The following is a 27,798-nucleotide window of genomic DNA, read 5'->3' on the forward strand; positions in this document are numbered from 1 at the left end:
TCTGTGTTCTGAGTCACTAATCCGGCCAAACGTGTTCCACTCCCTTTTGTTCTCATCCGACTTTAGATTGGGTATATGATTGGGTTATATACCCAATCTAGGAGATCCAAAACCAGTTTTATCCTACATATTATCACATTGGTCAAATTCCATTATCTTACACGTCGGTTTACTCAATTCCGATTCAGTCTGGTAACATGCGACACGCTTAACCGTTAATAGTTGCTTACTGCTATCCAGTCCAGAATATGTTTACATTTCCACACACACACATATATATATATATATCCACAACACAAGTTATGTATACAATAAATCATCTCATCGTTTATTTTCTGCCTTTCTTCCGAGAACCAAAAGTTGCAGCACAAGTATCTTCGAAGGCACCATAACTGGCAGCGTAAGGCAGATACAAACCTTCACCAGAATGACGCTCCATGCTGTTAATAATAAACAAAATATTCTGGTGAGAGTCCCCCGAACAGAGCCTAGTCGAAAGCAAACAAAAACGATTTAAATTGGTCAGAACTTTGGTAGCCTGTTACAGTTTGCTAACGTCCATCCGATTAGATGTCTCTCGTTATCATATATCACAAGCTTATCTTGAAGAAAATTATCTGCAAAAATTAAGTTTTCCGTAGTCAGATTGCAAAAAAGAGATGCACGTGCTGACGGATACGTACACACTAACGGTGTATGATATTTCAGTTTTCAATACAAACCTCCAATGACATTCAGACTTCCTAATCCAACCTCGCCTCCGTTCAAGATGCCTAAGCACACGTTGCCATGTGTCTGAATAACGAAATAACAGTTCAAGGTCTTTGGTTTTCTATTTGCTGTAACTTAACTTAGGAAGAACAATTCTTTGCTTACAGTGACAATGAGATAAGATTCAGGCTGCAAATGAAACTGAACATTTTTCGCCTTTGTAAAGGTCAATGTTATAGGCTTGAAGTAACTAGCATGCGTCTCGAATAGATTTGAAAGGTTTTGTGCCTTTCCAGCAGATGGGAAGGCTTTTATCCTCAACTGCATCCTGTAGTTGCTTTCCTTTCAAGTCACCCTTTATCTGGAGATAGAAAAGAATAAATATATGGAAAATGCAAATACAGATATTTCATGAAAATATTGAACCCACCTGTGAAACGAGAGCATTGTAAGATTGAGAACTGAAGTACGTATAGGTACTTCCACTGTCAAAAACTATTTGGAGGCCTTTGATAGTGGAAGCTTGGCCGCCAAATCGGAGGTCTGCCAGTCCCAATGAGTAGTATTTTCTGAATAACAAGTAGAACATGTTCAATTTCTGATTTGGCTTTTAACTTGTTCCGGAAATGACAAAGTGAAACTCACGATTGGCTTAATATTGGCGCCCAGACAATGCCTGCAGCAGGAAGAAAGCCATCTCCAAAGAAAAGAAATCCTCCCCCTTGTGCACTTAAACAGTGACCTATGACGTTTTTTATCAGACCCATGTTATGCAGCTGGGAAAGAATGCTTGATTTCCCGATGCCAAGGCCAAGGACTCCATCGGTATATGGTAGATGGCTTGAATCTGGAACCTCTTGATTGTACCCACAGCTAGATATTATAAATTGCAAGGAATAAATTACAAGCTGATCGGCCGAAAAAATGATGCATGCTTTTGAAAAGAACAACTTAAATAATGTATTCTTGTACATCAAACTAAAATATTAGTAGGAGGAAACACCAGAGACCTACATTTTACTTCAGGTGTACCCGAAAAACAAAGGAACTCCAATTTAAGGCACGTTTTAGTGGCTTACCCAAATGCTAGATGGGGTGTTACTGTGCTACTGTTGGTAAATTTAAGAGGAAACGAGTCCTTGATCAGCACACCTAAAGACGAACCATGGTCAGCATAATCAATCTCATAATCACATTGCTCCTGTGGTGATGGACAATCATGGTTTCCAGGCCCATGAAGGGAAACACACATAGGATCCAGACATGTTATAAGGTTTCGGTTGGGTTTGTAAAGAGCGTGAGGGGCCTGGAGAAACACATCATGAAAAAATCACTGCATAGTTCTGACCATTATCTTAGTATGGCAATTGTTCATCATACGACCCACAAAACCCGTTCAAAAATCCAAAACAAAAGGTTTACCGGTGTGCATTTAGTACAAGGTGCGTCGCATTGGAGCCACGTGAGGTCACTGCCAGTATCTATATCCAGAAAGTAAGGTTTTGGCGGTTGGCCTATGTTGATTGTTACATGATAGTACCTACACAAAAAATGAAACATGATCACACGTTGTACAAAACTAAAAATTGGTTCACGCACTGGAGAAAATCAGTCTAACAGATTCAACTTAAAGGATAAAAAACAAGTCTTTAGCCAATGCCCCTCTAGCATCGAATTAAATAGCTGAGCAAAGAGAAATACAGCATAGCTGGTAATGGTCTGGCCAAATCGACTCGAATTGACAATAATATACATGAAACTATGAGATAAATATCATTTAAACAACTAAACTTCGCTTCAGAGAATTCTATATTCTCCAGTATACTCATTGGAAGGACGAGGTTGATAAAGTAAAATCAGTTGAGAATTGGCCATAAATTCATAAAAGATAATACCAATCTATTGACACACAGCCAACCACTCTGCAATACAGTTCAGGAATACCTTAAGTTCTGGTCTTCAAGAAAGCACTCACTCGGGTCAAGAAACCCGAATATAATTATTGTCAACAAACACAACTCAAATACATGGACCAACCTTCCCTTAAAAGTTCTATTAAGACAGAGATAAAAACCATAGCTATTTTCTTTCATGCTGCGAGCCTTAATCCGACAAACAGCATATCGAACAAACATATAAAAAACCCAACCGATCTATATCAGATGACTACCAAGATAACAGTTTCCAAGAAATCACAAACAGATGGTCCCAATGTGTCATTTGCAATAGTTTCATTAACAAAAATAAAACAAAATCTCATACCAAAAATGTATGGACAAATGGCCAATCACTGACTCTAAGCATTCTCGATGCCCGAAAGCACACACATCACACATACAACAAGAAAAGCAGATTAAAAATCAGTGGCACACCCTAAAGGGTAAACATTTCCGGTGACGGGGAAAATCACAGAAGACCCAAAGCCTTTGCCCGGTTTTGGTTGACTTTTGCCAACCGTCTGAGGATGATCAACAGCTGCAGCAATCCAAGCCAAAAGGCACAACCCCAATGCTTTGACGTACACCCTTCCACACATATTCATCGATAGCCAAGGGGCTCGACCTTACAAACTGACCAGCTGATAAATTACAATTTTGGGGCAGTCTGAATTTCGAAGAACAACAACAAAGTGTCTGGGTACTGATTTTGAGCTGAACGATGATTAAATAAATGGCTTCGTGGAAAAGTTTAACGTGTACTATGATGAAAATATATATATACATATATACACACACATGTATATATTCAGACGCGGTTCCAACACTACACGAACGCGTTACGACAGTAGTGTGTTTGTGTGTGAAACTGTGTGTGTGTGTGTGTATATATATATTGTGTGGGTGTGTGGATATCGTAAGTTCACAAAATTGAGCTAAAAAATTAATATTTTCAAATATTAAAGTTTAGTTTTATTTGTACTATTAGCTAATACCAATTTGAAAAAAAAAAACCCAAATCTATAAATTAAAATCTTGATATAATTTTAAGAGTAGGTCTCCTGTGAGACGGTCTCACGAATCTTTATTTATGAGATGAATACCGATATTCACAATAAAAAGTAATATTTTGTCATGGATGAGACAAATAAGATATCTGTCTTACAAAATACGATCCGTGAAATCATCCCACACAAATTTTTTCTAATTTTAATGATTTGTGTTATTGGTGGAGTGATAAAGATTTGTTGAATCATTAATCATCGTTCTTGCACCAATATGAGGCCCTATCATATAGCAATTAATCCTGCATAAACAACCACCATAAGTGGCCTATCCATTTTCATACCAAAAACAATAACAATATGTCGTGCATGGTTGTGAATCATCCCACTAATTGCGTAGTGTGTGCATTTTTATTTTCGATATATATTGACATTATATAATAAAATCAGATTTACATGGATCATATAAATAGGTCGATAATAGATAACTCATTCATGTGATAAGTAAATAATTTATCTAATATATTTTTCATTGATTAATCTAACACATAACTCAACATGATTGAGGTTAGATCTCTTTGTGACACCATTTCACTATTTATATATCTATGATACAGATCAATCTGAATCATATCAAATATGTAAGTAATACATTTGACATAAAAAATGATATTTTTTAATGAATTTGATCGGTTGGAAAACTGTCTCACAAAACTGAAATGCGATATGATATCACAAGAATTTTATGCATGACTATGGAGTCCTTGTCATATCTCAAATAGTTGGTTAAATATTGTTTTCGATTTTAAATAATAATAAAATACAGTTATACATTGATTGGACAGAAATTTTGGTTGTACATTGACTAAATATATTTCAAGATTGAACTTAAAATTAATTGTTTGTTTACGTAGTATTTTTTATTTACAAGCTACTAAAAATATTTATATAACACCGAAATTAAAATGTAAATCGAATTTGTTTAAAACATAAAATATTGCGAGAAGTGAAGTTTTTCACTTGCCAATTTTCCTAAGATGCCTAATTTATTTTTAATTTTTTTTGACATGGGAACCCGCAGAATTAACACGAATCTTTTATTTTTCCAAAAAATAATTAACATGAATTAGTATTTCAAAGACTTGTCTGATAGAGAGTAATCTGTCCAATTACAATTGTTACGGTTCAAAAAAGAGGTTGGCCCATTGACGTCCGGCCCATATTTGAACTATAAATAGCCCAACCCATTACCACGTCTGAGAATTGAGAACCCATCTCAGGACAGAACTGCGAATTCCCATTTTCATCGTAGCCTTCGAGGAGAAGATATATTGGGGGAACTCACTTCAATTTGTCGATTGGTATGCTTCTTGTGTTTCTCCGTTAGATATATCCTGATAAATCGTGTTCTTCTAAGCAAACTTTGTGCTCCTCGTGCCCGCCGGATCCGATTTGGCACGGGTTCTCCGCTCCGTATCGATTATTCAAGGATTCGATCTGTAGTAATTACTGTTGGCAGGAAGATCCGTTGATGTTGTTTTGCGTTCGTAATGTTAATGCAAGACTGTTTTTATTAGACAGATTGAGTAGCTACGGTTTTTTCCTTGTTTTTGAGTTTATTATTTCGAAACGTGGTTGGGTTATTTAAAGTTTATACATACGAGCCTTGTGATCAGAAGTTTTTGTTGCAGATAACATGCAGTGCTTTATTTTTTAAAAATATTTATTATTTAAGTTACTTCAATACAAAAAAGGATGGGTAGTTTGAATCTTGTTTGATATTTTGAGTTCTTGATCTAGGAGATCGATTTATTTTCCAGGAAAGTGTCGGTAGCAGTGTTAATTTCTGAATTGGAAGTATTGAGTTCTAAAATTTCTCCAATGTAAGTGTTCATTTATGTGTGTTCTTGATCCATCTCGGGAAAAAAATAATTTCAACATTTCTCGAAACACTGCTTAGTTATTTCTCATTTTAGGGATTCCCTTATGGCCTGATGTATTAAATTGCAGAGTTTGCCTGATTTACGGAGATGTATGATAATCTTGGACCACAGCCTGGGGTTCCTAGACCACCTAACACGCAGCCAAATCCTTTTGGGAATACGTTTTATGGTGCAAGTTCGGGATTCATTAGAGGTGGATTGGGTGCTTATGGAGAGAAAATTTTAGGATCTAGCTCCGAATATGTGCAAAGCAATGTAAGTAGCATATCGGATCATGACCATTTATTTGTTTAAGCTTCCATGATTGGATATGCAATATTGGATGTCACTGTGTACAATTCCTCATGTATAATTTTTTACTTCATTGGCTTTCAATTATTATTGTAAACAGATTAGCAGGTATTTTTCCGACCCTCAATACTATTTCCAAGTCAATGATCATTATGTGAAAAACAAACTGAAGGTTGTTCTTTTCCCATTCCTACACAGGGTGAGATATTATTATCCTCTTGATACTTGTAAATGCACTTGCATTTTATTATTTCTGTTTTCTTGTTGGAATTTTTTTACTTGGAAAGTAGTTTTCACTTATGTTTTGGTGGTGTTCGTTAGGGCCACTGGACGAGAATTACAGAGCCTGTTGGTGGAAGGCTCTCGTATAAGCCTCCAATCTATGATATCAATGCCCCTGACTTATATATTCCTTTGATGGCATTTGGAACCTATGTTGTTCTTGCTGGTTTATCATTAGGTCTTCATGGAAAGTAAGTTCATCATTTCTTTCTCTATATGCCGTGTCGATTTAATTTTCTTTTCTTTCCATGGTTCATCATAAATGCAGATGAGTTTTTATGAACCATTTACAATCTTTGAATTGTATTTTTTAGAGTATAATACCCCGTGGTCCTCCCCCTCCCCTGTATACCGTCTCTTCGCTAGTGATTTGATTTGTTCAATATTTTATTTTTCTTCTATAAGTTGAAGTGAACGAGTGTACTTTGAATCCAACTGCGTATCTGTTTTAGCACATCACTCGTCATTAGAATTTATCTCCACTTCCTAATAACTGTACATCCTTTGCCAGGTTTAGCCCCGAAGCTGTAAACTGGCTTTTTGCAAAGGGAGTTGTAGGCTGGACTTTTCAAGTAGCCCTTCTGAAAATGACACTGTTCTCACTGGGTAGCGGTGAGGCTCCATTACTCGATATTGTGGCGTATGCTGGATATACTTTTACTGGACTGTCTCTAGCTGTCTTGGGAAAAATCTTTTGGACATATGCATACTACTTCATGTTGCCATGGACGTGTTTGTGCATGGGAATTTTCTTGGTGAAGACTATGAAGAGGGTTCTTTTTGCTGAAGTGAGGACTTACGATTCAAGCAGGCATCATTATCTTCTGCTCTTCATTGCCTTGGCACAATTTCCACTGCTCATTTGGCTTGGAAACATTAGTCTTAATTGGCTTTTTTGAACTGTGTATTGTCTTCATGTTTGCAGCGGGGGGAACATGCTCTGTTAATATGGTGGCAGTTTCGCAATGCAATTTCATTAGTTTGTGTCACGATTCTCGTCTTCATTCATTGAATTTATTTGATCATTTGCACTAATTTTTTACTATATGAGACATTCATTAGACTAATCACGAAGTCCGCTTGGCAAAAAAAAAGGAAAAAGGAAAGGAAAAAAGAGATCTGACTGCTGAAACCTGGCTAGATATTTGGATGAAGTAATTTGGGATGAAAGATTTTTAACTTTTAGTTGGCAAATTATTTTAGTCCATGTTACGTTTTTTTTTCCATTATTTTTTGTCTTCATCTTTCATTTATGGAGCCGCATTAACTGAGAATAATTTGGAATCAATTCAAATCAGCGAAGTCCTGATTCCACCCATATCTGTTCACTCGCAAAACTCCAACTCGAAATCCAGTCTCTTGTTCGAGCCCTCGAGGGATAGATAGTTTATCAAGAGCTACTTCAGCATCTGCAAAGCTCGGTATCAAATGCTGCTTCAGATGAAATTCAAATGTGGAACTCTGGTTCTTTCTGCAGTAGCCTGTTGTCTTAGCTTTAAATTCCTTCATAGGGAATTTTCATAGAGCAGTTAAATAATGGAACGTGCCAGTATATAGCACCTAGTATATATGCTAGATCGGTATCTTTTGCGCGACGGGAAGACGGAGGAGGCCCCTGGAGGACATTCATGCCCGACACTGTGGCTAAAATTTGATTTTTACGTACTGTTTCTGCACAGGTCGGGGCTTGCGCAACAATGGATTATATACTGAGGCATTCAGAAAGAAGATGTTTTAATTTTTATGGTGCAGATCAAGGTGCTTTCGTTCAAGGTAACCAACATACTCCAACCGGAGAATCTTTTTAAATTTCTCAATATGGATCTATTAGTTTCTCGATATGTTGTACATTATTATAGGAATTCTTAAATTGTAATATTTTTATGTAGTAAAAATAATAATTTGTTAATATAATAGTTATGTTCTTTTAATTTTTTTTTAAAGAAACAGATCTTATAAAATAAAATGGGAGACCGATTTTTTTTAAATAGCATATGAATTTTTTTTTTTTTTTTTTACGCAAAAACTCATATGAGACCTCACATAAGGAGAAAGCCACCCAAAACTTTATTAGTATATATGTACTTTTAGATCAGTTCAAAATTTTTCTTCATCCACGGAATAATTATTAAAATATTTCAACTCACTAACCTTTTTACAATTAAATTATACTTTGTCTTGTGTGTAAAAGATCAAACTTTACCTATGGATATGTTCCGATTCATGCTCATATTTGTTCAAGCACAAGAAAAATGAGAAGTTGTATTCAGTATGTCTTTGTCACTGCGATTAGCTTTTATTATTTTGTTGAATAATTATTCTGACTAATTTTACAATCAGATCTTTTTTGTCGATTTTTTGAAAAATATAATATTAAGTATTTATAAAACATCGATATTCAACTTATAATGTAGATTTTGTTAAAGATTTTATTAGTTTATATCTAAAAAATTGATTAATAAATTTTAGTTTTTTAATTTTTATTTTCTTTACTTTCTTCTCTCAAACCACTTTTCGAACATTAAAACAAATAGTTTTTTTGATAAAAAAAATATAAAAAATTTGCACATCCATATTTTCGCAATTAACCTAGGCTCGAAAATTTTACTAGCTACATATTTGGTCTCATATGTCAATTTTGTGAAACATATCTCCGACTCGATCTGAATTATAAGAAAAATATTATTTTTTTATTTAAATACATATATGAAAAAGATCAACTTATCTCACAGAAAAAACCTTCTCTTTTTCTTAATATTTTATGTTCTTCACAAATTTTTACAAAACACTTTTTTAAATAAATGAATATTTGGAGTGATCGAGATCACGAAATGGGTGACTTTTTTAATAATACATAGTTATGAAAGCAAATAATTAAAATTATAGTCTCATTAATATTATTTGATATGGTAGATAGATGTGTTGCTCACAAATGTTTGTTTTTTTCTTGATTTTGAAAGTTCCCTTGAGTTAAGATTAGGTTAACCATCAAATTCTTGTGTTAGAATTGGACAGCGATTGGAAATCTTTGATTGCCTACTTTGATGCAAAGACAACGAAAATTCAACAACCAAAATATAACGTCACTTAAATGCTTTTACAATAAAAATCACTTATATGAAAATATAACACATGTTTTAAGGAGTCCAATTAACTCTATAATATTTAAAAATTCGAAAAAATATTTTATATATTTGAAATTTGTAAGAAATCATTGTCTAAAAGTTTGATTTGGGCCCAGGAAGAGTTTCAGTGGGCCCATCAAAGAACTTCAAATTAAGTAATATCAAGTCGGTCTCAACTAATTTGTCTCTATTAAAAAAAAAACAAATTACATTTAATTAATAACTATGTCACCAAATATTTTATTGAATGTTTTAGATTATTAATTTTCTTTTATTTTAAGATAAAAATGGAACCTTAAGTGAATATATTTTTACGAAAATATCATATGTATTTGGACGAGTAATATTGATGTCTTTAGTAATCTGACTTTATGACACTAATAATTTTTCATGAAAATCTCATATACATTTATAAGTAATATTTTCATATAATTTAATCATAACTATAATATTTAATTTTTTTAAATTAAAAAATTCACATATTATCTTTTAATTTTCGAAAAGTATTACAAAATGTTATGATGAACTATTATTTTAAACAGATACTGGTATAAAATAACAGTTTCGAGGTGGATTGCAAATGAAGAAAACCATCGTCTTTGTATGGACGACCAAGATTCACCTTCTTGTATTTCGACGGTCGGATTTAGAGTTGCCTTTCTTGCTAAATTTAGTCCGTTCTAACTTGCCGCGTTTTTCCGCTCGCATCAGTAAAGTAAAACCAATTCATGGATTCACAATTGTACCCTCTGCATCAACGCTAGTACATTGCGTTGCAGCTGAACGGTTACCAGATCTCTCTCGCTCTTTCACGGTGCAGCTGAACGGTTTCCTAAATCGATCTGTGGTTTGTAGCTGAGGTACGCTACTACACAGAAATTCACTTCCTATGATTTTGTTTTCGCATGGGGTGCGTTGGGTCTAAGGCTGAGGATTCGCCGCTTGTAGTTCGCTGCCGTGAGCGGCGAGAACTTATAAGTGCAGCCGTGAACTACCGCTTCGCCCTCGCCGCTGCGCATGTTTCTTACTTCCGGTCGCTGAAAGATGTCGGGGATGCGCTCCGGAAGTTCGTGGAAGAGGAGCTTGTTGACGAGGCTCTTTCTTCCTCTGTTTCCTCGCCTTCTTTGATTTTGCCAGCAATTTCGAAGATACAAAAGGACAATGTTGATGAATTGCGTTTGCATGATAATGAGGATGAGGTTGGGTCGCACTTGAATCTATCGGATTCTTCTTCTGACGATGAGGGAGATTCCGAAGATCATAATCATAATAACAGTCATGATCATCATCTTGATTCTGATGACGACCATCAGCTTAATGAACGGCGCGTGCATGAGCAGAAAGAGAACGATTTTGATTTTGAAGTAAGTTTACATGACGAGGCTGAATCGTCATCTCATCATCCGCGTGGGGTTGTCAATGGTTATGGACATAGCTACGGCGATGAAGTGGTCGATAATCCTTATGTGGACTCATTTTCTTATTCATACCCGCCGCGTTCATTTGGGGAACCTCATATTAATCGTTGGTACCAACCAGGAGGGCAGCCGCTGGGACATCCTTTGCATTATGCGAGCAATTCAAATGTGTATTACATGAACAAGTCAGCGCCGGAGATAAGAACAGTGATTCAGGAGCCACCAACTGAGCCGAGTTACAGCCACTCGGAGTCATATTGGAATTCTCCGGCAGGTTATGGGAATACAGGTTATGGCCGTAATTATGCGTATTTTAGTTGGGGTTCACCTGCAACAACGAGTAATGATCGTAGTGTAAATGAAAGTAAAGAAAAAGAGGCGCCGCCTCCACCCTCACCTAAAGCATCGGGTTGGGATTTTTTTAACCCCTTTGATGTGTCAGATAATGGGTACCTAGGTTATTATTCGAGTGGCAGATATGGACATGGGACAAATACTAGCAGCCCAGATTCAAATGAGCTGAGGGAGAGGGAGGGGATTCCTGATCTGGAGGAAGATACTGAGAATGAGGCGTCTAATGATTTTCTCAAGGGAAAGAGAACGGAAGCTGAAGTGAAAAAAAGATCTAAAGCGAGGGCCCCTCATCCTAAGGCAGTATCGATGAGGAAAATTAGTGGTTCAAACTCAGCACGGACACGTGAAAGTGTGGGTAGTTCAAGAACGGTCCCACTGCATAAAAGTGAGGATCATTCAAGATCAGTGACTTCATGGAGTAGTGATGAAAGCGAGAAATTATCATTGCCATCTAGGCATAGTGGCGAGAATGAAAAGCAGTATCTCAAGGAAATCTTAAAACCATTATCATCACCACCATTTCAGAAGCGGACTTCGTGGGTTGGTCATTCCCAGAGTGTTGGAATTAGTTTGTCGGCTGAGAAGTACAGCCCGGAAACTTATGTGTCAAAGATTGTGGATGAGAAATCTATGAAGAAGAAAGGTGTGACGTTTGAGGTGGAGGATGCATCAAACCAGGATGCTGATTCTTCCAAGTTGAGTGGTGTAACTCCATTGTCACCTCATGACAATCGGGATCTGCGGGAGGTTGTTACTGAAATCAGAGATGATTTCGAGATTGCTTCTGGTTTTGGAAAAGAGGTAGCCATGATGCTTGAGGTCTGGAAGCTACCGCATCAGCCCAGCTTTCTTAAAGGTGCTGTTCTTTATATCTCTCTCATCCATCAATTTATTTTGATTCATGGTTTAATTTTCTGTGTGTTATAGTTTGTTTATTCTGTTGTCTTTATTTACTCTTATTATTTAGTCGTTTATTTGATTGAATTAGTCCATTTAATGGTTCCTTTGAATCCAGAATCATGTTATATGGTTCCTTATGTATATCCATCCATCATTTTGACCTGCTGGATTTCTTAATTAACCCGATGCTGCTATTGAGAGACAAAATGATCTTGGAATTTTGTGGAAACTAAATTGTCCAAACTTCTATTTCAGTAACTCTATCCCAGATAATATGTCATATTGCTCCGTCCGTGTCGACACGGGATGCTTCATCAATTCAATATGTAAAAGTAACTTCTGGAACGACGAAGTTGGCAAAATCTTACTTTGAAGATGTTGACAAGGATGTAAACACGAAGGCTTGCAGCCACTCTTCCACGCTGGACAAGCTGCTTGCTTGGGAGAAAAAGTTATACAAAGAAGTAAAGGTAAAATTGATTAAGCTGTGTTCTTTTCTGATACTTGGTACCATCCTGTTCTGTGTTTCTTCGTTTTGATGCTGTTTGTTCAAGCTTGCACAGGTGTTTGCTTGGTACTCTGGTTTTGTGGGGTTCTTAAGTCAATTGTGTTTTATCTTTTCCCATTTGTGCATCAACAAGATATACTTCTGCTTATGATATTTGCCCAATATTAAACGCAGAGAAAAACTTTTGCATTGGTAGGTATATGTCCAAGTACTAGATGAATGTCTCAAGTAATAAACCAGTGCTTCTGTATACAGAACTTGTTATCTAACAAAAACTTATTTCTATGCTCAGTGTGATTCAGATATTACATCATTAGAATTCGATTCTTAAGGGTTAGGTAGTGGGTTAGAATCTGTTGGCTTTTGTCCATGCATGTAGTAACTCACAAATTTAAGCTGAATCCAAAAGCTTCATGTGTTAAACCTCATTTTAAGGGTCATTGAATGCCCTGCCCTGCATCAATAATTTTCATTTTTTATATCACAATGCAGTCTTAATAAGTGGTACTGTGATTAGGATGAAGAAAGAATCCGTGTCAAGTATGAAAAGCAGTGCAAGAGGCTTAAAATTTTAGATGAGGGAGGAGCGGAGGCTACCAAGCTTGATGCTGCTCAAGCTTCTATCAGAAGATTACGAACAAAGCTTGATGTTAGCATTAAAGCAATTGATGGTATTTCGAGCAGGATACATGAGTTGAGGGAAGAAGAATTACAACCCCAGGTTGCCTCATTAATTCACGGGTACGAAAGGCTCAATGCCTGGTAGTTTTGTTTTCACAATTTTCATTTAATTAGTTGCATAATGCTCTTACAATTGTTTCATTTTGAAAACCCAGCTAATTATGGATTGATCTGTTTCCATTACTATATAAAATAGCATATAACTGCAGGTGATATTTTGCCATTAAATATACTCCATGATCACCCCCATTTTCTTAGAATTTGTTGTTCTGTGAATGCGCTTGTCTGTTCATTGGTCTTGAAGAATGCATATAATCCTAACTGGTTACTGAAAATCGTTATTATATCTTTTCGCTACTTAGTGACTCGATGTCTCTGTATTTTGCCGCAGCAAATTTTTTATGTCCTCAAGAAATAGCTTCGGTTATTTTGTTTTTTAGGTTTCATGTATATTTTATTCAATCGATTGTGTCATGCTCTATAGGTTGATCAGAATGTGGAAGGCAATGCTCAAGTTCCATAAAAAACAGTTTCAAGCCATCATGGAAAGTAAAATGCGGAAGCTTAAAGTCAGCACTGGTCTCCAAACTGATTTGAGCTCCAGGGCTACCACTGTGCTTGAAAGGGAGCTTAGTCTGTGGTGTGGTCATTTTAGTAATTGGATTGGCTTTCAAAAATCTTATGTTGAATCCTTGAACGGGTGGCTTCTGCTTTGCCTTCAGTATGAAACAGAGGAGACTCCTGATGGACCTGTTCCCTACTCCCCAGGCCAGCTTGGAGCTCCTCCCATTTTCGTTATCTGTAATGATTGGCATCAAGCAATGGAAAATATTTCTGAGGCGAGGGTGGCAGGTGCCATGAATAACTTTGCAACAATATTAAGACAGCTAGGAGAAAAACAAGATGAGGAAGGGCGACAGAGGCTGAAAGCTGAGTATCTTTCGAAAGATTATGAGAAACATCTCAGAACACCTCATTTTGATGGGGGAAAACTGGAGCACGAACAAGATGCAATGTCAGACAAGACTGGGTTGTCGTTAGTTCCATCAGCTAATGGGGTGTTGCCATTGGACAATCTAAAAGTGGACTTGGATTCCACGAGGCATAGATTGGCAGAAGAGAGGATGAAGCACGAGGATGCGGTGAAATTAGTGCATGATGCAGTTTCTAGTAGTTTACAAAGTGGCCTAGTTCCGATTTTTCAGGCTTTGGAGAGCTTCACTTCGGAAGCTTTGAAATTGCATGAACATGTTAGGTTACAGCATCACGGGAAAAGCTAGCGTGAAATCATGCAGCTGTGAGAATGGCTAAGATGTAAGAATTTTGTAGCTTAAAAATGAGACAACATAAGTTACTCCGGGACGTGACAGTGACATATGTTTATTTGTTGGTTACAAAGTTAGATTTTTCAAAGGTTGCGAAGAACTTGTCAAGAGAGTTCATTTCCAAATACTACTAAGAAGGCTAGCAAATCAGAGTTCCATAAGTTGCTGTACACCCCATTCAACTCACACGTTTACTTTTGCACATATATTCATTTATTCGTTCATAAAAGATGTAATTTGTTTATTTTTGGGGAATGTAGGGAGCTGATTTTGTTTTAATAAGTAAAATGAACTAAAAATTGTGCATCATGCAGTTTACAATGAAGTAATTCGTGCTGCCTTGATGTGTTTTCTGTATCAATTTTCTGCAATGTTTTTTTTTCACGATCAGTCTGTCTTCTCCCTCCTCCTGTCATCTGTATGCTGAGACAGTGATGATTCTCGGATAGATCAAAACATTTGATCCTGAATTGCTAGTTTTAAATTTCGTCAAATGGGTACAAGTGTTTCCGGAGCTCTTTTTCATGGGGACGGAGAAGTTAATAAGAGGATTGAGTCACCTCTTCGACCATTGGATGCGGTGGTCGTCCTAACCACATGGAAGGAGATGAGGAGGAAGACAAAGGCAGCGGACGCAATACGATCTTATCCATCATAATCCTTCAATTACAGCTATAAAGATGTGATCTTTGATGCTGCCACATAATTGTTTCCTCCATTTCCTTGTAATGCGATCGTCCAAATTTCTAATTTTTGGAGTAAGTTTGATGGGCTCCTCGGATTGCGTGGACTTCTACTGCACTTCATTCCTTCATTTTCATGACGTATTGGCATTTTTTAAGTAGAGACAGTTTTAAAATCCAATGATTATTAATTACCCTGTCTTTTTGTCAAATTTTAGAATATACTCTATAGATTGGAATTGATGTTGCTGAAATCTGGGATGGTAGCTGGGAGGTCGGATCTTCACTTGGAGAGCTCGAATCGGACCTTTGAAACTGGAAGCACAAACAAGAACGTTAGAAGGGGGGCCGGAAGGTTGTTCCAACGTAGTCCATCCGACACTCAAGTCAGAGAATAAGAAATAGAGAGAATATTGTGTGTGTAGAGTGAGTATATGAATGAATAAACAATGAATGAAACCTGATATTTATAGGAGAAAATAAAGTTCTGATTTGGTAGGTTTAGATTTCCATAATCTCGTACGAAATTAGATTAAATCTTTATGGGCTTTACCTTTTTGGGCTGAATTTCTGTGGGCTACCCATTAGCGTCTAAGTAAGAGCTCTCACGGGCCGGAGCCCGTCTACAATCTGGATCCCCTGGGAGGTCGGCTCGGGAGTTCAGCCAAAACCTTTCCAATCAGCGAGATACCATCATCTTGGAGGTCGGCTCGGGACATGCTGTGAGGTCGGCCACCAATTTCTGTGATTACGGGCGTCTGGGAGGTCGGCTGAGATGACCACCCGCATGCTCTCCAACCAACTTCGCGCGTTTGAGAGGACCTCCTGGCGGGGCTCTATCATGAAGATGGTCTCTCAGGACTTTTTGAATGCTGGGCCCCTACCTTTCTGAGCTACCGAGAGTGCAGACCCATCTCCGGTCCGGGGGTATCACGAGTCCCCTCCTCCCCCCAATCGAGTCGAGTTGACGTTGTAGACCAGAAGCTTGTGGTTTTCTAAACTTTCGGTGGCCCGTAGCTGTTCTTAGCTGGCTGTCCTGAGTTTAGAGGCAGAGTCTTTTGCTGTGCTGAGCTAGGAAGCAAAGTTCAAAGCTGTTCTGATCTTGAAAGGCAAAGCCTTTGGCTGCTATGAGCTTAGGGGAAGAGTTCTGGTTCAGCTAGGCTGCGAGGCAAAGTTCTCGGCTGTGCTGAGCTACGAGGCTGAGCTCTTGGTGATGGTTCTGATAGGCAGAGTTTTGGCCACATTGGTTCCCGCCCTAAATACAAAAAGTCACTTATTGGTGTGTATTCGTTGTACCACCAAACTTAAATTCCTGCTCTTTAAATAAAATAAGTGTAATGGTGAGCAGGGTCGAATCCACATAGAACATGAGATGATTTCTTTCGAGCAAAATGCAAGTAAACAAGGGGGTTTTGTATTTGAAATATATAAACTACTAAACTAAATTTATCCACGAAAAGAAAACAATAAATTTAAATGACAATTGATCAACTAGAATATAGTGAAGAATTTAATATTAGAAAGATCTGATTCAAGGTATTACTTAATTATATCACTGTTCATCGGCTGACAAATAATTTCTTCAAGTTGTTCCAATCAATTAACATTAGAATTATAAGGATAGCCGTTAAAATTATTGCGTTTTTCTAAATTAATTGACTAAACTCAGCATCCTATCAAAACTTATCAATAACCAACTGGGGATGATAGTGTTCTATATTAATTAACGATAGCTTTTAGATTTGTGAAAACAGTTAATCCTGAAATCTAACAACCGAGATAGATGCAATTGATAAATACGATTTTATTGATTTATTTAGATTAAATATATTATGATAGCAAAACACATCTAATTTATGCTACTCGTGTACTAATCATTCATGACAATTATAGATTCACTGAATTCATGGTTAGAAGTAGAAAATCATATATCGAATTAATTTGTCAGATTAATCGATATATAATATTCATATAATTAAATCATAAATAAAAAATACTTGGAATAAAAAGAATATTAAATCTAATGACTAATATCTCACAGTGATAAATTAAACAGTAAAAACAACCCTTAAATCAGACCAGAAAATTAACTAAGCATGGCTCGGTTTATAATTTCCATAAAAAAAGGAAAAATACTAGAGTCATGGAGAAAATCGGAGAAAATCTTGTGCCTCCTTGTTCTTCTTTCACATGTGTATTTTTGTGGAGGGATTCTTTTTTTTTTTCCTCCTTTTTTTCTTCCTTGCTGCCTCCTATACTCGTTGATTAGGTTGGAAAAGAAAAAGGAAGTATTCTTATTTTTGGGTCCAAAAAAAGTATAAAAGCCCAAAAAAATCTAAATATAAAAACTAATTACTAAAATCTAAAGATATTAAGAAATATCCACTAAGAATATAGAGTTTTTTTATGGAAAAAACTCTATCTTCTATTTATTTCTTGATATGAAAATTCCACAACTATCACTAGGCAACCGAGGAGTAGTCACAAGGCGTGATCATGCCTTATCCAAAAACCACTTTTAAATTTTTCTGCTTCGCGTCTTCCACTAAGATCAAATAAGCAACTTTAATTGTGATGTAAAATCACTCTTTTTCGCCCAGATTTATCGCAAGAGCAGAAAACTTCCTCCTATAATAAAATCACACAAAATGTGTCAATTAAGCACGTTGGAAGTGGTAACAATAGAAGGTACGGCGACAAAAATGCAAACTATTACGAGCCCATCATTTATCATCCCAACGGCTATTTTCACGCATTTCGAGATGATCATGGCCATTCAATCTATTTTAAATCAACGGTCCGATCTCCTCATGGTCCATCTGTAAATACCGGCTCCCCCTTCTTTCAAATTTTACATTTACATCTTTTCACCTCGGCTCCGACTTCCAAAAGAAATTTCCCAACTCCCTCTTCCCGATCTCATAATCTCCACTTAGGTATCCTTCTTATGGCTTCTCCAAACCGTCCTTCCCAGTCGACCTCCGAGGAGATTTTCTGTGAGGTGGATCAGTACGATCCCCTCGCGGAGGCTGCTTCTGGGCCAGGTGAGCGTCCTGAGATCATGGGGGTCAGCTCCTGCCTTTCTACTGGTGATGATGGCGCAGTCCGAAACCAGCTCGGTCCCTATCACCCCGAGGAGCCAATTAGGACTTGTGATCCTTGGTTCGAGCTCTACCCTTCATGGTTAGATGCCTCAAATGAGGATCGGCTCCGAGCTCTCTCCCATGCCTTTTCTGATCATGAATTTTCCTTCCCTCATTCTGAGGAGAGTCCCCTTCCTGGCTATTCTAAGAAGATCAGCTAGAAGGTGGCCTTCGATTTCCTCTCCCTTTTTTTTTCAACAGCTCAGCAAATTTTACCATACCCACCTCGACCAATTTACCCCCAATGATTCCCGTACATTATGCAATTTTGTTGTTCTTTTCAAAGCCTTACATTTTGAGGTTGACCCTCTCTCAGTGTTCTAAATGGCGATCGAGGCGGTCGCCTAGGCACCGTCTATGCATAAGGCGGGTGTTTTAGGCAGCCCAAGCTATACGGCGTTGGGGAGGCGGCGAGCAGGCGGGTCGAGTGGGTCGAGGCGGCGACTAGTCGGGCGATGCAGTCAGTCAAGATTTTAAAGTTGTAGTAAAAAATTTTAAAAATCTAGTCAACAATTTTAAAAACCTAGTCAAAGTCAACTAATTTTAAATATTAAAACCTAACACACCTCACTTTCTTTATTTTATTTTTGGTTTCACTCTAAATTCTTAATTCTCAACCACCACACAATCCGTCTGTCGCCCCCGTCCCCCCGCCCGCCGCCGCCGCCTACTGCCTCCAGAAGTCAGAAAAACAATTAAAAAATTTAAACTTGGTTTTTTGATAAAAAAAATAATTATATTACTTTGTTAGCATAATAGCATTAATATGATGATAAATCTTTATTAGTTGCACATTATCTAGATAATATTATATTTTGTGTTTAAACATTATTTAATTGCAAATTTTATATAAAAATGATTATATTGCATGATTATTTATGATTATCTATAAAAAAAATTACTTAAAACCGCCCCCCACAATTTACAACCTTGCCCTATCTCTTTCTCCCATTTCTACTTTACCAAGAGGTCAGAAGAGGGTCCCTTCTACTTCTCATCCCGCCCCAATTGCCAGTTTTTCGAGGGTGTCCCGAGTTCTAATAAATTCTAGAAAAATCACTTTTTTTTTGTCAAGCTCTCTGACTCGTGGGACTTCAGCTCTCAACGGAGAGACACCCTCCCCGAGCTCCTTTCTTCTCCTCCGGTCTTCCGCAAGAGCTTCAATTTTCTTGAGACCTTCGGGACCATCACGGGTCCGTGTTTCCATACTCTCACCCTTTTAGCCGAGGACCTCTTGTGCTATTATGGGATTAGCTCAGCCAAAGTCTCTCCCCAAGGCAATGAGGGTATGGAATTCAGCTCGTCCCCTACATATCTCACCCTTTGTTTGTTGTTTTTTCCCGGTCTGACCGAGCTTATGTTCTTGTCTAAGGTAATAGAGTCATGAATGCTCTCATCAAGAAGGCTGAGGCCCGTGGGCAGTAGAAAGCCAGCTCCTCTGCTGAAGACAAGGGAAAGCGGTGGCTGTGGGAGTCAGCAGGGAAGAAGTCCCTGTCGTGACGATAACTGAGGCTCCAGAGGCCCCATGATCTCATTTTGGTGATGCGGTGCGGTCATATCCCCAAAGATAATAGAAGCATGATTTATCCAGTGGTTTGGACCGCATGTCCCGTGAATTCAAATAACGGCGTACAGATAGTGTCAAACTCGAAGAATTCTACCTTTATTTGATCAAGGTTTTTTTTTAAAAGAATATTGACTGAGCTTCTAGTGTCAACAAAGATTTTTGTCACGTCATAGTTGGCGACAGTGAGAGTTACTAACAAGGCGTCGTTGTGTGGTGCCACAATACCTTTCAGGTCCTCCGGTCCGAAGCTGATAATTGAGTCGGACTTGGGAGCGAGTTCTAACCCAAGGCTCTCCAATCTCCTACCATGGGATTTTCGAGCTCTGCCTGAATCTCCGTCGGTTGCACCGTCAGATATCATGTGTATTATATCTCTGTTTGGGTCATTAGCTATCTATTCGACCTGAGGTCTCTGCTGTCATTGGGGGTCTACTCGGCCCCCTGGTTGGGTCGATTTTCTCTGGGTGGTGGTCTCCGATTCACCCAGGGGGTCCCGACCTCTCATGTTAACTTGATATTGTCCTTCCGGCCGGGTTAGGAGGTCTTTTATGTGAGGATCTCTTTGCATGATCTTTTGCACCTCTTCCCCCAGTCTCTGGCAAGCATTTGTAACGTAGCCATATTCCTGTTGAAAGATGCAAAACTTATATGAGGGAGGTAAACATGGCCCCTTTTCGGCTTGTTTCAAGTGTTCCAACTTCCTCATCTCTTCACAGATTGTCATCGCCCTTTCCAAGCTCATGGCCAACGGGGCAAAAGAGAAGTGTCACGGACCTCGACCTTGTTCCTATCCGCAGGCCTCTTCCTGCTTGGCTCTACTTTCCCAATTCCCATATTTTTATCTCCTGGCTTGACATCCGTACACCTCTGCCTCTGTGGGTCCTCGCTCATCATAACTACGTTGAGATTTTTTCACCAAAGAATTGAAACAGAGAGAATACTGTATATATAGAATGAGTGAGTATATGAATGAAGAAAAAATGAATGGAACCTGATATTTATAAGAGAATAATAAAGTCCTGATTTGGTAGGTCTAGATTCTTAGAATCTTGGACGGAATTAGATTAAACCTTTATGGACTTTACCTTTTTGGGCTGTATTTCTGTCGGCTACCCGTTACCGTCTAGGTAGGAACTCTCACAGGCCGGAGCCCGTCTACATTCTGGATCCTGTGGGAGGTCGGTTCGGGAGTTCGGCCAAAACTTTTCCAATCGGCGATATACCATCATTTGGGAGATCGGCTTGGGACATGCTGTGAGGTCGGCGGACACCAATTTCTGTATCACGATTACGAGCGTCTGGGAGGTCGGACACCAATTTCTGTGTCACGATTACGGGCGTCTAGGAGGTCGGCCGAGATGACCTCCCGCATGCTCTCCTACCAACTTCGCGCGTTTGAGAGGACTTCATGTCGGGGCTCTATCATGAAGATGACCTCCCAGGACTTTCTAAATACTAGGCCCCTACCTTTCTGGGCTATCGAGAGTGGATCGGACCCATCTGTGGTTCGAGGTATCAGAAATTATGATTAGTTGAATAGCTTATTTTTCATCAACGGCGTCGAAAGTCGACTAATAAATGAGAATAAATCAATATTCTCAAAGAGAAATGTAATCTATATCTCGAAAATGACCACTTGCTCTGTCTAATACGAATTACATGTAAAAGAAACGAATGAATAAATCAAATCTCTAACGTATACCCTTCTCTTCTCATACAATTTCAGAGCAAGCTAATGATTTTCCTACCATGCTTCATTTAAGAAGCGAGATGGATTTAACTAACCATTTGAACCTCTAACTTTTCCTAACTGAACAGCTCTTAATTATAAATATCCATCTGGTTATCATTTAAAAATCTCTCGGCAATGGCAGCATGAGTGGCTGCACCAATTGGAAGGGCGTCTTCGTCAATCGTGAAATGTGGGGAGTGGGCTGCGTGAACGTAGCCTAAGGTTTTGTTACCTATTCCAATGAAGTAGAAGGTTGCAGGGATCACCTCAGAGTAGAATGCAAAGTCTTCAGATCCCATCAAAGGTTGGATAACCTCGAAGTTTGTGGGACCCACTAAATCAACGGCCACTTTCTCCAAGTGTCGATAAGTACGGTTATCGTTCACCATAGGCGGGTAAATTGTGTCCGTGTTCTTGAAGAAGTCCACGGTTGCTGAGCATCTGAAAACTCGAACTTGGGATACAATCACCTGTTAGGAGATATTCGAAATTGCAGAGTTAAAACTTGTTGGTTCATTATAGCCGTATAGGACTTGAGTTGGGGTATAATTATTTAAATGGTAAAATGAGGAGTAACCTGTTCTATCCTTTGGAGAAGGTGGTCAAAACTTCCTTTGGAGAAAGCCCTTAAGGTGCCACCGAATTCAACTCTATCTGACATTACACCAAGATCATCTCCGCTTTTGAAGTAAGTTACCGAGATGACCTAGAAAAGAAAAAAAACCTAAGTCGATAAGATACTGTTCTTGATGTCGAAAAAACGATCTTGTTGAGCTTAAGCTCGTTAGGCACAAACCTGCGAGTCCAATGGGCTGGACTCTCGTGATACAATGCTCTGTAAACTGTTCACCGCAGCGGAAGCAGCCAAGATTGGGTTTACCGAGCTTTGTGCATTCCAGGATAAGCCGGGTTCCATAGTAACAACAGCCTTGAAGAAGCCACAACCCGCAAGTAAAGGACCTAATCTTGACCCGAGTACCCCAGTCGGGAGTAAATGAGATACGTGCATTGCAAATATAGCCTCAACACCTTCAATAGCACCCGCTTCGATCATTCTTTTTGCCCCATTCCCGGCTTCCTCTGCTGGCTGAAAGATCAGTATCACAGTCCCCTATTACAAGAAAAGTTACATATTAGTTTGATATAAGGAAACAATGTGTTGCATGTAGTTTGTAGCTCATTTTGAACACACGTATGCTCTTGATCCAATTACTTGAGTCGTATCTATCGACTAACGAGCTTCCTGTTTCATCACTTCTCTTGCTTTAAAATTTCACTGAGGTTCTAATCTATTATTTCTACCTTCTAGGATCTTTAGCACATCAAATTTACACCTCTGGCCTATTCTTTTCCCCATCGAAGCATTAATTTCCACCACGGATGACGACCTTTCATTGGTTAAAATCAGGGCACGTGGTAGGGTGGGAGGAGGAGATTCGGAAGACAGGGTCAATTTATGTGAGATTTTTCAACCAGAAAATGAATATTGATTCATGCATCGTTTCCATGTGAGATTTTTCAGCCAGAAAATGAAAGGTTGACCCATGCATCGTTTCCATAAGAATTTCAACACATTTTCTTGATTCATTAAAAAAACAGAACAAGAAAAAATGGATTTACGCATACCCTTTGTTGGCCATACAGTTTATATACAGCCTGACCCTTTCAAATAACAAAAATCCAGTACTTATTATAAAAGTCGCATCTTGGTAAAAGGTAAAAATCTCGGTTGTTAAAATAATAAATGATAAAAATAGAAATAGCTCATCCTTTTAAAAATAATGAGCGAAGGGCTTTGGTTTTCTGATTAAATGATAGTTGGGATAAAACGAATATTTTGTTAAATTTATTAAGGAGTTGGCTATTTCTTAAAAACTCGTGTATTCATCTTTATCCACTTGGCAATATTTTTGGCGGACTTGATAAATCAAGATCGTGTATCAGAGGTGGCTCCTACGAAGCTCATAATTGAAGCCTTGGGGTCCATGAAAATCGCCTAATTGGAAACCTCAAAAAAATACAGTAACCCAATTATCTTTTTCAAATTTAACCAGTTAACGATCCCCAAATGATTTTCAAAAACCTGGTGGCTGTAAAGGGCCTATACGTGCATTTTTTATAAGTAAAACTATCCCAAAATTTGATGCATTCTTGGTATTAGTGTAATGCTGCTATCCAAGGCTCAACAAATGTATTATCTGAATGAATATGCATAATATATAATGAAGCGATGGCGAACCTTCAAGTGTTTTTCTCGTTCCTTTAAGATCTTAGCCGCGCCAAGCAGCATCGCGACATGAGCGTCGTGCCCACAAGCATGCATCTTTCCCTCATTTTTGCTTTTGTGCTCCCATTCATTAGCTTCCTGTGAACACAACCCACCCAATATTTATTTGATCCAAATTCTTCCATACGGTTAGAAACGGATGAATTTTGTGAGACGCAAACCTCGCATGTAACATGATATTAGAACACAGTTCTGTCGGACAATGAAATCTGGCTCTTAAGAAACTATTACTTCAACTGACTGTCTTCGCACTCGGAAAAAAACTAATAATTTTTTAAAAACGAAACGATGAATATAGTTCGATATTTAATTGTCGAGATTAGTTAATTATTTATCCAAAGAAAATGAAATGTACGCAGTTAAGTACGATGCCACACCAACTTCGTGTGATGTACAAACAGGACGGATAAGTTTAAGCACCATAAATTAAATAATATTATAAATATTTATTTATATGATGAGTAAGTAATATTTTTGATATAAAAAATATTATTTTTAAATAATAATTTAAATAAAAGATATATCTCACAAAATTTACGGATGTAATACAAAAAATTTTGTGATTAAAGTAAATCTGTATTTTCCAATCACGTTTAACGCCGAAACACTGGGCAAAGAACTATTGATTTTTATTAGTAAACTAAATGTCATTAAAAAGATTTTGAGTCATAAGTATTAATATTAAATAATAAATATAGAGTAGTGGAGGGAGAAAAAAGAAGGAAAATTGTGAAACCTGAATGGGTAACGCATCCATATCTGCCCTGAGACCCACGAAAGGCGGGTTTCCGGTACCAACCATGGCCCTGATCCCTGTTACCGGCTAACGGGAAACGGTAGCTTATGTCAAGCCCGTCTAGCTCCCGGCGAATGACCCGACTCGTTTCGTGCTCTTCGAAAGCCAGCTCCGGGTTCTCGTGAATCTCCCTCCGCACGGATTTGATCCATTCCACGTTTTCTGGTTGCTTGGAAATCCTGAGGATTTCTTCAGAACAAGCAGCAGTCCAGACGCTGCACCCGGAGTCGAAATCTGGGAACGAAGAACTCTGCTCCGATGAAGAGGACTTGTTGTCGGATTTGAAAGCGGGCTTGTTCAAATTCTCGAGTGTACTGGATTTGAAGTAGGAAAAATCTCGATGATCAGGGGGATTTGTGGAGGTTCTGGTGATCATGAAATTCAAGAGGACGAAAAAAATGGGGAGGAAGATAAAGGGAGAGTTCTTGTGAAGAATTTTCATCATCAATTATCTCGAATATGGTGATGCTTTGATTTCTGAAGCTGTTTTAATGGAGGAAGAATATGTAGAAAGAAAGGGTCAAAAATGAATGGAACACGTGGGTTCAAAAGAGAGAGACTGTTGAATTCAAAAACGTCACGTGTAGGAATATGTTCATAAATTGATTGTGGGGCTGCTGGCAGTTACATCATTTACAGTCCTGTCTATTTCTTTATTTATTTAGTTTTAATCGAAAGACTATCATTATTTGTATCGATATAATAAAATCGAGTCGAGTTTAGTCGAACTCTTGAATTTTTGAGTTTGGTTTGTTTATAATTGAGCTGAGCTCGAATTTTATTTAACGAACATATGCATAGCTCATGAGCTTATTCAAGCTTTTTATCGAGCCTAAACAAATTTAATAAATATGAATTATACATTTAAATTTTCATTAAATTAATTAAAAAATAAATTATATATTTAAAGAATTATTAAAATTTGTAAATTTATTATAATAAATAAATTTAATAGATTTTTCTATATATTTCATAAATAATATTTAAAATCAATAAATCAAATATCAAAACTATTATTTTTTTCATCTAAAAGATTACTCATAAACTTACCAACGAACATGTTCACGAGCTAACGAGCCGAATACTGTAAAGCTTGAGTTTGATTTGATTTGTTTATCTTAACGAACCTCATTAAACGAGCTTTTATCGAATCGAGCTTCGAATAGCTCACAAACGGTTTGATTCGTTGTACTCTCTAATTATTTGGTCCCAAAAAGATTTACCCACAAACTTAAAATTCGATAGTCAAATGCACGATAAATCATCTGCGATGGGCTGATTATCTAAATTGGCTTTTGTGGCTAGCATTCATTGAGACCATGGTGGTGGTGATGCTGACTTGAGATCAAGTGACAGAATAAGACGACCAAGCGATGAGTAGTCGAAACTTGGTCACGGCGAAACGAGAAGATAAAGATGAGTGAGTCTTATGTGAGACCGTCTCACGGATCATAATCTGTGAGACGGGTCAACCCTATCCATATTCACAATAAAAAGTAATACTCTTAGCATAAAAAGTGATACTTTTTCATGGGTGACCCAAATAAGAGATCCGTCTCACAAATAATACCCGTGAAACTGTCTCACACAAGTTTTTGCCGATAAAGATTACATCATTTAAGTGGTATGGAGAGAAACTATCATGTCTAAAAGTTATTATTTTTTTATTGAAAATTATATAATCAGTTTATCATATTTGTTTATTTATGTAATAAATGTTACTTGGACTATAAGTATGATCCAATTTTTAAATAATTTTTCAAATTCTTTTAAAACATATTTATCAGACCTGTCCAACTGATTATAATTTCAGCCAAATAAGCTATACTTGGCAATTTTGTAGATGTTGGTAAATGAAAAGTTAACACTATCAATTTATATTTTTAGTTGTATTTGGATTCAAGGGTTTAAAATTAAAGATTTCAAATCTATAACAAAATGTGATTTTTTTTTTCTTTTTTAGGTTAAAAAAAACTTAACAATATATTTTAAATCACCGCAGGATATTTTTTTTTTAGAAATTGTGACAGATTTCAACATATTTCAATATCATATCATTTCAAATTTTATCTTCAAGAATATGTTGTCTCACGGATTTATGTTTGAGTGTAAATTAATATTTTTAAAATAAAAAGTAATATATTTTCATGAGTCGAATCGAATATGAGGTACATCTCATAGCATTGACTTATTAGACAATCTCATAAGATTTTTTTTAAACTTTCAAATTATCAATCATTCCAAACATGGATCCAAATGTAATCTTTAAGATATTGATACCCTGGAAAGGCCCGGGTCATGGATCAGATTATGAAAAGTTTTGGATCAATTTGACAAATAATCGGACAAATATATACCCGAGACATCATCTCTCCCGGACTACTAGCAGACCGACATTTACTAGAAGCCCTGACTTCTAGACAAGCTCTCGGTGATAGCTTTCTAATCTGAGTTACCTCGATAGTAGCAACCAACTCGAGTGTACAAGTATGAGATACTTTATTTTGATAAGCATTACTGTCAGAATCACAGAGATTTTGCGTGTCAGAGAAGTTGTCAGAAAGTAGGACATGAACAATCATCTTGTCATATAATTAGCAAGTGAGCACTGAAAACAAGGTTATCATTGACTTCCTTGCTATAAATATCAGGTTTGCTCAAACTTTAAACATTCATTCACATATATATCTTGATCAAACCATTTCTACAGCATTTTCTCTTTGCTACATAGCTCTTTCCTCACTCATCTTCTAACTTTAGTGTCGGAGTGATCACGTCGGACATTTCTCCGACACCCATTCACGTGGTTATCTTCGTGTTTACAGGTCACTATTGGTTTCATTAGACTCTCTTTCCTTATCATTTTCACAACCCGACCCAATAAGAGTGCCCGCGCATCTCACATCCATTTTCACTCAGTCGCATCAGATATTAATAAATATTAGTTTTGGACTAGTGAGATCAATGAAAACATTAAACCGTAAAAGTTTTTTTATATTCTTTTTATACTGTATTGTTTGTATTTATTAAATTGATTTTAATGTTTTAATCGTGTCGTGTATTTTCGGGATATGATGTCCATTGTTTTTATTATTGTACGTATATATTGAG

General features: G+C 37.4%; 3 protein-coding genes and 1 pseudogene across 7 annotated transcripts; 2 read left to right on the forward strand and 2 right to left on the reverse strand.

The window, feature by feature from the left end:
* Positions 1–98: 98 nt before the first annotated feature.
* Positions 99–3,421, reverse strand: LOC140807079 (aspartic proteinase Asp1-like). Its single transcript, XM_073163752.1, is given in 10 exon segments — positions 99–440; positions 530–617; positions 723–795; positions 877–966; positions 968–1,072; positions 1,142–1,280; positions 1,357–1,584; positions 1,791–2,017; positions 2,134–2,251; positions 3,084–3,421. Coding segments are annotated over 10 exon segments (1,350 nt in total). The 5' UTR covers positions 3,254–3,421; the 3' UTR covers positions 99–328.
* Positions 3,422–4,903: 1,482 nt separating this feature from the next.
* Positions 4,904–7,157, forward strand: LOC140807931 (uncharacterized). 5 transcript variants are annotated; one of them, XM_073164888.1, is made up of 6 exons: positions 4,904–5,013; positions 5,473–5,535; positions 5,663–5,850; positions 5,987–6,085; positions 6,208–6,359; positions 6,680–7,157. In XM_073164888.1, the coding sequence occupies exons 3-6, from the start codon at positions 5,683–5,685 to the stop codon at positions 7,065–7,067; spliced, it is 807 nt and encodes a 268-aa protein (XP_073020989.1). In that variant the 5' UTR covers positions 4,904–5,013; positions 5,473–5,535; positions 5,663–5,682; the 3' UTR covers positions 7,068–7,157. The 5 variants fall into 5 exon arrangements, with proteins under 5 accessions (XP_073020989.1, XP_073020992.1, XP_073020988.1 ...); XM_073164887.1 differs by having other exon boundaries at positions 4,912–5,013; positions 5,453–5,535; XM_073164889.1 differs by having other exon boundaries at positions 4,938–5,013; positions 5,456–5,535.
* Positions 7,158–9,850: 2,693 nt separating this feature from the next.
* Positions 9,851–16,691, forward strand: LOC140808005 (uncharacterized). The gene is made up of 4 exons (XM_073164999.1): positions 9,851–11,921; positions 12,221–12,435; positions 12,991–13,214; positions 13,639–16,691. The coding sequence occupies exons 1-4, from the start codon at positions 10,199–10,201 to the stop codon at positions 14,432–14,434; spliced, it is 2,958 nt and encodes a 985-aa protein (XP_073021100.1). The 5' UTR covers positions 9,851–10,198; the 3' UTR covers positions 14,435–16,691.
* A 4,756-nt stretch (positions 16,692–21,447) lies between these two features.
* LOC140807745 (IAA-amino acid hydrolase ILR1-like 6) lies at positions 21,448–25,295 on the reverse strand (annotated as a pseudogene).
* Positions 25,296–27,798: the final 2,503 nt, after the last annotated feature.

The sequence above is a fragment of the Primulina eburnea genome, chromosome 12 (genome assembly GCF_022965805.1).
Source record: "Primulina eburnea isolate SZY01 chromosome 12, ASM2296580v1, whole genome shotgun sequence".
NCBI lineage: Eukaryota > Viridiplantae > Streptophyta > Magnoliopsida > Lamiales > Gesneriaceae > Primulina > Primulina eburnea.